General features: G+C 41.7%; 1 protein-coding gene across 1 annotated transcript in view; it reads right to left on the bottom strand.

Moving 5' to 3' along the window:
- Positions 1 to 966: 966 nt before the first annotated feature.
- LOC129086884 (optineurin) overlaps positions 967 to 10,903 on the bottom strand; it is an 80,521-nt gene continuing 70,584 nt past the window's right edge. The window contains exons 25-31 of the mRNA XM_054593624.1: positions 10,602 to 10,830; positions 9,403 to 9,547; positions 8,210 to 8,328; positions 6,162 to 6,275; positions 4,051 to 4,196; positions 1,451 to 1,493; positions 967 to 1,365 (exon numbers count right to left, since the gene is read on the bottom strand). Coding sequence (XP_054449599.1) covers positions 1,282 to 1,365; positions 1,451 to 1,493; positions 4,051 to 4,196; positions 6,162 to 6,275; positions 8,210 to 8,328; positions 9,403 to 9,547; positions 10,602 to 10,830 — 880 coding nt within the window. The 3' untranslated portion in view covers positions 967 to 1,281. The remainder of the gene's footprint in view (positions 1,366 to 1,450; positions 1,494 to 4,050; positions 4,197 to 6,161; positions 6,276 to 8,209; positions 8,329 to 9,402; positions 9,548 to 10,601; positions 10,831 to 10,903) is intronic.

Here is a 10,903-nt window from a genome sequence, read left to right as displayed (position 1 = left end):
GGGGGAAACACAAGGGCCAGAGCAGCACCTTTTACCATACAGGGCAGAATTTGAAAAAATCTAAGGCACATGAATTTTATTTCTGGCTCTTATATACCTAATTATCTTCCATGACCATTTCCCATAGTTGTGATTTTCTTACCACAACACCATTTTGGGGAAACTTAATCTACTTATACCTAGAGTTTAAATCCCAATATAATAATCTTACCAATTCACCCAATCTTTAGGTGACACCAGCATTCACTTGGGTCAAATGGTATTTGGAAAGTCAGGTTGCACAGGAAGGGGAATCTCCTAAATGGGACTTTTTATGGTAATTCACCGGGGGCTTGAACTACAATTCTTAATGTGTATGATAAAGTATATGTGCAAATCCCAAACTTCATTCTTTATGGGATGTTTCGTTTTTTTAAGTCATGCTTCGTAGTTTTTCAAATATTGCATTCACTTTGGTTAGAGGTTTCAGTTTCTTTAAGCCGTCATTTTGAAATGATGAGATTTTTAGGTATTTCCATTCAAAGCTCCACATTATTGTATGGGCACAGAGAGCCATATAGATCTGAATTAAAATGCCAGTGGTTCAGTGACTTAACCAATTAAAAAAAACAAAAACAAAACCCCCAAACAAAACAAATAATGGAACAGAAAAATGAAATTTGGCATATAGTATCAACATATCAAAACTCTATCAAGGGCAGCCCTGGCTGGTGTGGCTCAGTGGAGTGCTTGCCTGACAACTCAAAACTTTACCAAGGGCCATGATCATAATTATCTAGATTAAAAGCTACATATTTATAGAATTTGAGTGCTAAAAGTCACATTTCAGGATCTCTGGTCCACCCTTCCTCATTTTACAGATAAGGAAATGGAAGCCCAGAAGTTAAGCAATTTATCTGGGATTAGCTAAATTAATTCTTTTGCCTCTGTCCATATAAACACTAGAACCTTATTGTGATAAAAGAAGACACTTCACATTCTATATGATCCAAGAGACAGAGAAACACTGCTCTCAATTTACCTTCCAGTTTTGGGGCAAAAAATTGGTGTGAATGTAACCATCGTAAAGACTATGGCATGTTGACTTTCCACTTAAAGGTCAATGTTAAATTCCGTGTTCAATCAACACAATGGAGGGAAGTCCTTAGGCAAAGCTTGTAGGTTTAACAAGTATTTGTTCTGATTGTGTCAATCAGGAATATGGGCCACACAGAATGAATCCTGGCTTTCCCAGAACCATGAGAAGCAACGTAGATTGTTCTGTATCTTGGTAAGTCACGGCTATTTAAGGCTATTCAGAAATTTGGCATGTTCTTCTCCTCTTGGTAACAGGGTTTCTCCTCCTATCTTTGGACCTGTCTTTTCCTAGAAAAATGAAAATAGTTTAATAAGAAATGGGTCAACATAGTTGCCTGGGACACTAAAATTAGTCACCTTGCAAATGCCGTACCTTTAGCATTCCGTCCCGTTCCCATTTGAAGAGGCCACAGTTACTGAAACACAAAGGATGAGATTTACTCAGCAGTGAGATACCGGCCCACATACGCATGCACACACCAGAATAGTGTTCACCATTCAAGCAGAAGGTGATCAAAGTGACACTCATACTATGTGCTATGCTCAAGTGCTACTGAAAGTACACACTGCAGGGATTTGACAAATGGTCTTCAACTCTGTAGTAAGCCAGATACATCAGAGATGGAATGTCTAACGATCGTGTGGCAGAGCTGTGCACACCGTAGGTAGTGAATGCGACCTGATTCTTACTGAAAGTCACTGGGATGACACTCAGATTTAGAAAGTGAGTCCGCTGACACCGCGTAGCCTTAGTCTTGTGCCCTTTCTCTTTTTCTGGAACTACAAGGTTGAGATAAAAAAGGACTAATTTTTTTTCTAGTCTGAATAATCCTTCCTCCTTTTTCATAACCCAAACACATTTACTCTTTTACTGTTCAGAGGGCCTAGAAATGCTTGTTCTCCTTTCTTCACTTGGTGGGTGAGTCCCAACCCTGACAAGGGATGTGGCTACTATGGGGAAAGCTTATCTTCTACAGTGTTTCCTCTGGGGAAGAAAGAGAAACAGAAAGGAACCCAGGAGAGACACTGAAATGTGCCTTACCCTTGAATCTGAGAAGGTCGGGGGCACAGGGGGACTGCCCTATCTGCCTCATCCTTCTTCCCTGTGCAGTTTTATAGTGCAAGTCTTGATGTTTGTCTTTTTCTTTATGTAATGCAAAGAACTGGACCTAAGCTCTGATTGCTGAGGCACCCTCTTCAAACACACTGCCGGCCACAGGACAAGATGAAGAGCCAGGCCCAGGCTGCCTGCCCACCCCGCCACGCCTCCCCCGCCTTGAGATTCCTTTATTTTAGACATCCCTGTTAATTTCAATAACTGACCATTTGGGCTACTTGTTTTCTCTGCATGTGCTTTAAATTCCCCCTCTTACGTTTTAAATTCACCAGAGAAGAGTGAGCCTTGGAAGCCCTAGGTCCCACCCATAACCCCAGTAAAAGCAGAAGCCCAGGACAGTATGCTTGGCTCTCAGGCTCTCTACAGGTGTGCTGTGTAATCTCCAGGTCTTGTAAGTAATAAACTGTATCTTTTCAGAGTTCCCCATAGCTGCTGCTGAAGGCTGTCTTGCAATCACAGTATTACTAGGGCTGGTCCTGCCACAACACTGGTTATTTGATAGGCTAAGGCCAATACAAAACAAAGTTAGACCTTCCTCCTGCCCTGAGATGCAGCAGGCCCCTGGCCTTAGCCTTGAGCCTCTCTATCACCTTCCCCATCTAGAGACCCATTCAATATCTATTGAGAGAACTTCTGCAGCATACTAGATCAATGACGGTATAATTAAAAAAAAAAAAATCACTATCCTAGTCAGGGGTCACCAAAAAGTGCAACCTGTGGGCCAAATGCAGCCTGCACTGATTTTCATAAATAAAGATGTATTTGAATGCAGCCACATCCATTTGTTGTGTATTACCTATAAGTGCTTTCAAACTACAATAGCAAAGTAGAGTAGCTGTGAAACAGACCATGTGGCCTGCAAAGCTTAATATATTTACTATCTGGCCTTTTACAGAAAAAGTTTGCTTACTTCTGCTCTAAATCAAGAATTGGTAAGACAAGAGAAAGCAGCTGTTGTTTCAAAGTAAGAGTGCCACGGGGAGGCCAAAAAGGCACCTTGCTCTTCCGTTTGCGAGCTGTACTGCTTATCCTCAATGAACAGATTTTCTCTGATACTCCAGTGTTTTAGATAAGCTGTTGTCACAATATTTTGCAGAAAAGTCAGGTATCAATGTACAGGTAGCCACTTAAAACAATTATCGAGATTGTGAACAGTTCACAAATCAGCCCCCAACAAGGTGACGAGCACGGGAGGAACACCTGGCGCGACAAGGCGGCTGTGGCAGTTAAACGGACACATCTCAGTAGCTGTGTCATCACTGATGGCAGGAATTTCTCAGCTCCATTATAATCTTATGGGACCACTATCCTACGTGTGGTCTGTCACTGGCCAGTACGTCGTTGCGTAACGTGTGACTGTACATAAAGAAGGAGAGCACTGAATGGACCTGTGACGGTGGATAAGCTGTGAGTAATCAGGCGCCCTGAACTCCACAGGGTGTCATCTGCATTGTGCTCTGTGTGAATAATGCTCAACACAGCAGCTCTGCCACTATATCTGAAGCACCTCCAAAAGTAAAAAGAAAACTTAAAAATAGAGGGAAAAAAAAAAATACCATCTCCTAGCCCTCAGCAAATACACATATTCCCCAATCCACCTTATCCATATCCATTCTTCATTTATTTACGCAATACTCCTGAGGATGTACTATGGGCCAGGCACTGCATTAAGTAGCGTGGATAAAGCGGTGAAGAGGGCAGGGTCCCTTCTCTTCAGGAGCTGGAAGAAGGCGTAGAAATAAGGCTAGACTCTCACAAAGGATTGTCCAGTGTTTCAATGGAACAGCATCATGTGGGAATTGAAATAGGGTTCAAGAAGTCTAGATAGGACAAGGAATCCCAGGCAGTTCTCAAACCTGCAATGCTTTCTGGGTAGCCTGTCGAGGGAGATACATCTGCTTCCACAGGGACACTTGAAAAACCTCTTCACGCCGTCATGCCAGTGGTAGTCATGTTGCTCACTGATGCAGGTCTCCAAAGGCTTGAAGTAGGTGTAGGCACACTGCACAAAACCAACAGGACACACGTGCGGTGAAGAGCTCTGAAGGAGAAACTGGTTAGCTCCTGAGACAGCAATCTGTTCTCTTGTCACGACCCAGGTGCTTGCTAGTGGAGTGACCACCTTATCTTCTCGTTGTGGTGAGCCCTGTGATTTCGTGGGTCCCTCACACTGATAGCACTTTTTCTCATGTTTGCCCCAATTTCTGGTCAGGCATGAAGTACACAGAAATCTTCTGTGACATCAAGACAACAGAAAGGGCAGAGGAAGAACTACACTGAAACCTCTCAATAACCTGGCAGGGCTGTCCTGTGTTCCTTGCAGTCCCCTGGTTACAGGACACTGAGGCATGGGGTCCATTTGGGAGGCTGATCAGCACCTCATTCACTTTCTCTTACAAGGCCTCTGAAAAGAATAAGCTTATTACTACTCCTATTTTTTAAAGTAGCAAAAACAAGGCAAAGGTACTAAGTAATTCACTTAATTTTGGTTCTGAAAAGGACTGATGAGAATAAGAAATGGTGGGTGAAGCTTGAAAGAAGTGCTCAGACAGTGCAATGTTAATTTCTGCGAACTACATTGAGTCTAGATAAGTAACTCCTGACTTTTGCAAGCTCTAAAAGTGCAGAGCAGATAGGGCAGCTGTGCTAGGCAGAATAGCGCCTTCCTCCCCCAGAGATATGTACACCCTACTCCCCTAGAACCTATGAGTATGTTAGGGGCAAAAGAGGATCAAGGTGGCTAATTAGTTGATTTTAAGATAGGGAGATTATCCTGGATTATGTGGGTGGGCCCGATGTAATCACAAAATGCCCTTAAAAGTGGATGTGGGACAAAGGGGAGGAGGTCAGAGTAATGCTAGGAGGGGGCTCAAGCTGCCATTGCTGGCTCTGAGGAAGGAGGAAGGGTCACATGCCAAGGTGTATCTGTGGGATCTAGAAGCCTGGAAAGGCAAGGAAACCGTTTCTTCCCCGGAGTCTCCAGAAAGGAACACAGACCTTGAAGACACAGATTTTAGCCCCATTAGACCCACACAGACTTCTGTCCTACAGAGCCGTAGGATAATAAAGTTGTCTTGTTTAAGTACCTCGTCAGTGATCCTTTGCTAGAGTATCAACAGGGAACTAATACACCAGCTGTGTCCTTAGGTTTGCCACTTTGTCAGAGCAAAGGCTGCCATCTGAGGTAAAATATTTACTTATTCACAAAGGCCTGAACTTCCCTAAGGACTGGCTCAGGGATGCTCCCTAAATGTAAAGGAGTATCTAAGGTTTTAGAAACAATAAAGATAGAGAAGATCGTACTTGGTAAGCTAAGCCTCTTCCCCTTTTTACATGCAAATATAAGGCTGACCAGCCAAGCAAGTATAAAATGAGTGGTAATGGAAGGAATAGTGCTTAGCAAGAACTTTTTTGGGGGCCTTTTAAAAATTAATGTTGAGGAATAGGAAACTCATTATTTTCTAACAGATTTAGGATAAAAATTCTGCAAACATGACAATAATACAATTCACACTCTGTCTAGGATGCAATTTAACAGGTTAAGCCCCGAGGAGAAAGACAACAGAAGTTGGTCATGTCATGAGATCCCAGATCAAGTCGTTCAACCAAAGTCCCAGGAGCTGTGAACTGCGGATGTGCTGGAAACTTGAGAAAGACAAAAGAGTAACTTGGGTCCAATGGGCAAAGGGGAAGAGATGTGAGAGGCTCGTCTGCAGAGCTGGGGGCTGAGGGTCAAATGAGAGGAAACCTCGCTACAAATGCTCCCACATCAGAATCCACTGGACACGTCTGCATGGAGCCAGATCCTTGGGCTGTCATCACCAGTTCCGTTCCCAATGTAAATGCATGACCTAAGCGGGACTTTGGTCACAAGATATGGCTCCCCACCCCATAGATTCTGCATGTTCTGCTGAGTCCCAACAGCCCAAAATAGGGCCCAGGGTCAGAACTGTCTTCCTGCACTCACCGTCTTGCATGTCACCACTTGACATTTCACTTCTTTGATATTTCTCATCTTTTCTTCCATTTGTTCTTTTTTTACCAGTGGCTCAAAATAGAGTTCCTGCAGCTCGGCCTCAGCCTGGAATGACAAGGCATATGAGAGACTTGTTCTAATCGAACATATATACTCAGATGAAAGTTCAATAACAGAACTGAAGAGACAAGCTTCCTGTCAATGAGGACACTTGATAATAGCTTGGTAAGCACAAACCAAAAGATGATAAGTAGACATGAAAAGAAGGGTATGAAAGCATGTGATTTTTAAAACACTAATTACAAACTTAACATGTTACCATTACTAACAGGGTCATCATGACAATTACGCATCAAAAGGGATTAGTCCTGCTATCCCACTACAGACTCCAGCTATGGAAGGTATTCAGTGCCTCACCAGCACTGACAACCGGGTCTAGCCTGTGCTCTTCTCCAGACCTTGGTAGGAGCAATCCTGGTCGTGTGGAACAACAGGGGGGAGATGAGGGCAGTGAGATATTTACAGCAGACTGTGGTCACAGGTCTGGAATTAGTGCAGCTACACAAGACACAAGGACTCAGGGCCTCTGGTGACCACAAGAGGAAAGAAGCTTAGCTCTACAGTCTTTTGAGCCTCTCTCCTGATTGCAAGTCCAGTAAAAAGACAGGATATAAAACGTTCTCATTAGACACTCGCTAATCAAAAGAAGAGCGGATCATTCAGAGTACTAGCACTAAATGGGGCAATACTGCCCCCAAGAGGATATTTTGAAAATCTGTGGGAGCACTGCCCTGACCCTTATGGCCCAGCGGGTCAGGTGTCGGTCTGCAAAGTGAAAGGTTATGGGTTGATTCCCGGTCAGGGCACATGCCTGGGTGGCCAGTTCAGTCCCCAGTCTGGGCGCAAGAGGCAATGGATTGATGTTCTCTTTCATGTGATATTTCTCCCCCTTTGTCTCCCTCCCTTCTTCTCTCTCTTAAAAAAAAAAGTGTGGGAGTTTGTTATCTCAATGATTTGCTACCCTTGCTACTGCCAGCAGCCAACAGATGCTATACCATCTGCAATGCACAGAATAGCCCACATACAACAAAGGGTTTTTCTGAATGTTCTCTGGGACATGTGGATGAAAAACCCAATTATAACCCTTGAACCTAACTACTTTATACACAACCCTGTAATATTTGAGCATGGTATCAATATACACTAAATATTCTAAGAGTGTAACTAGGCAACTCCGGTATATGTGGAGGGACAACTGCTCTTTGGTGTCTTCAAAAGTTCCCCAAGATTATTCACTGCTTAAAATAAAAAAAAATTGTATTTTGAAATAAACAGGTCCACGGTATTTAAGTTACCAAGAAAACATACCTCTATAAGTCTTCCTTTCTATCCGTCTCAAATATTTACAACACTTATAAATCCATACTCTGACTACTTCATTACTTCTTCTAGGGTAGTTATGCCCATGTATTTAAATAATAAAATACATATTTTTAATATAAATATTTTCCTTTTTCTTCTTTATATTATAGTAAGGATTCATATTAACATTTTCAATATAATTCTGTTAATTAGGTGATTATATCATCATGAATTCTATTTCAGGATAATAAGGGAACAATACAAAATATGTTATTAAAAAGGGGCATTTGAGAGTGTTGGGTTGATAACTACTGCATTACAGTATTTGAAATGCCAATATAAAAATATTTAAATGGAAATATCCCTTCTCACATTGCAAGGCGGAATATAGTAGGTAGTGGTGAGCCATTTAAACATTAGGTTCACAGCCATAATTACATGTAACCATTTTTATAATACTTAAGTCTATTTAAATAATGTTAAGTGACATTCTTCATGAAAAGGCAAAGGCAAAACTAGTATCTATTGGGAATATTCCTGTGCTATAAAGCAAACACAAACCAACTGACATATAGCTACATCTTAGTTGGGGTAGAAGAAACAAATTCTTCATCTCACAACAAAGCACTGCAAGTCTGAAGGATAGTGCTACCATCTTTGATCTTTCGAGCTCTTACCTCTTTTAGGATCCCTGTGTGCTTTGATTTTGCTTTTAGAATTTTCTGAAATTCCTTAGATTCCAGGTAGGCAAGCTGTTCTCTCCTTTTTTTCCTGGCAGGCTCCAATTCATCCTCAGCTGGAGCAGAAAGAAAAAGCATTAGCTGGTACAGCCCAACTACTATGGCCTCATTGACTCAGTTTCACCCATTCTTTCTGTCTCTGCCCACCAGGCCCTTCAAACTGAACTCGCCCTACTAGGCACCAGCAGAGGAAGGCTCCTAAGAAGTGAGCTGAGAAATGGAAACTAGAATATGAAAGGTAGCATATTTGACCAATGAATCAGAATCTTTTTCACTTTAAAACAGGAGCTGATTGTGATAAAAGATAATAAATATCCTATTTACAAATTGATGTTAAAATGACATTGCCAACTTTGAGTTTTAAAAATAAAAAACATGGCCCTAGCTGGTGTGGCTCAGTGCATTTAACACTGGCCTGAGAACCAAACAATCACTGGTTCAATTCCCAGTGTAGGGCACAAGTCTGGGTTGCGGGCCAAGTCCCCAGCAGGAAGTGCATGAGATGTAACCACACACTGATGTTTCTCTCCCTGCCCTCTTTCTCCCTCCCTTCCCCCCTCTAAAAATAAATAAAATAAAAAATATTAATAAATAAATAAAAATAAAACCACAGCAATTTTAAACAAAGGAATTTTTAAAATAAAGATTTTATTTATTTATTTTTAGAGAGGGGAAGGGAGGGAGAAAAAGAGGGAGAGAAACACCAATGTGTGGCTGCATCTCGTGTGCCCCCTGCTGGGGACCTGGACCACAACCCAGACTTGTGCCCTACACTGGGAATTGAACCAGCAAACCTTTGGTTTGCAGGTGGGTGTTCAATCCACTGAGCCACACTGGCCAGGGCTAAAAAAAGGAACTGTACTTCTTTCAAAGTATGTCTTTATACTAATCCATAGGTACAAAGATCCAATGAGTAGCCCTTTTCTCAATTTTCAAATTGTGCATAATTTCAATTTAATGTGATTATAAAAAACAAACAGTTCCAGTTGTCGAAATTCTATTTGGGTATTCTACCTAGAGGTAAACTGAAGTAAAATAACGACTTGATATCAGGGATGCTGGCTATGGCTTAAACATTTCTTTTATAAACAGTTTTCTCTGTTCTACTGTGAAGTTTGAAACTGCAGTACCTTGAGGAGACAATGTGGTATTCTTTTCTACACGTTTCTTCACTTCCAGGACATCCTGGGGGCCGTTTTGTTTCTTTTTAACGCTGTTTGGGTCTGTCTTTGAAAGAATTTGGCCTTTTGCCTTTAATTTGGTTATAGCGGCTAACTAGAAAAAGAAGAGAGGGAGATAAAAATCTAAAAATGAGATAAGCATCTGTAGCTCTGCCTCCTTTCCAGTTATTAACCAATGAATTCTGGCTGCTCTCAAATATAAATTGGCAAAATCTATCTTCATTTTATTCAGCATTATTACAGGTACTAAAATTTAAAAGTATGGGAAGACAGGTCTACAACTTAGTAAATAAAGTCTCATTTACTTAAATATTGTATGTTTAACATCAGCTAGTCTGTAGGCTTCTAGACCCATAGAGGAACCACATAAACATTTTGAAGGTTGTAGAATCAGATTTAGAATAGAATTCTAGCTCTGCCACTGACTAGTGTGTAACTTTAGTTAATTGTTCAGCCTCAGCTGCTACATTATAAAACGGGATGATAGCATTTTTCTATCTTTTAGGGTTGTGTGAATGAAATGAGATAACACATGCAAGACAGGTACCTGGACATAGAAAACAGTATGTACACATCTATCACAGGTATAGTGTAACAGTGACAAGTATGTGCAATTATTATTACTGCAGGTACGGCTTTGGCTTGTAGCTCACCTTCGCCTTCCATGTGGTTATAGCTGCTACCAGAACAAAGGTCCAGGCAGAGTGACATAAGAAGGGGAGAGCTGAGCAGTGGGGTTCAGAGCATCCTGCCTCCTGCTTCAACCAGAGCAACTCAGTTTGTGTGTCTACAGACTGGATTTTTGTGTAAGATTTCTCTTAAAGGAGTCCTTAAACCACTATTATACAGTTTTGCCTCAACAATTTTTTCCCTAATGCCAGTATCTCCAGTAGTGAAACAGTATCTTCTTCTAGACTGTCTCCTTCAGCCTGACAATAGAAGTGTTGAGGTAATGTCTAATTTTCTTGGACTAAATTAATGGCATTATGTTGACAACATTATCCATTAAAATTTCATTGACTCTAATTACCATGATCAATAGTTATTAGGTGTCTATCGTTCCTGATCATAGGTATATAAAGTGTGAAATTCCAGCTATGTCTTACAGGAAGCAAATTCAAACGCTGAAGAAAACAAATACCAATTACCTTTTTGGCTTCTGCTAAAGCACTCAGTTTTGGCTTTGGGGGCGGTGACTCATCAAAGAAGAGAACATCATCTCCTTCTGAGATGCCTCGCCCCAGCTTGGGCGCCTGTATGGCTGAGGTTCCCTCCCACCTGGGGAACTCAGCCCCTGTTGGTGGAGACCGAGAAGGGGGTGGTCCAGAAGACGATGGCACGGCTGGGCTCGCAATCTCACTTGAGCTTTGCAAAAATCTTTAGAGAAATAGGCAGTCACAAACTGTGCAAGTACAAAATAACAGACTGGGGGGCTGTGGGTAGGCCACCA

This window comes from Pteronotus mesoamericanus, unplaced genomic scaffold (assembly GCF_021234165.1).
Source record: "Pteronotus mesoamericanus isolate MK-2021 breed Mesoamerican mustached bat unplaced genomic scaffold, CSHL_Meso_final contig_130, whole genome shotgun sequence".
Taxonomy (NCBI): Eukaryota; Metazoa; Chordata; class Mammalia; order Chiroptera; family Mormoopidae; genus Pteronotus; species Pteronotus mesoamericanus.
The sequence above is the reverse complement of the archived record's forward strand: the minus strand, read 5'-3'. Positions and strand labels throughout refer to the sequence as shown.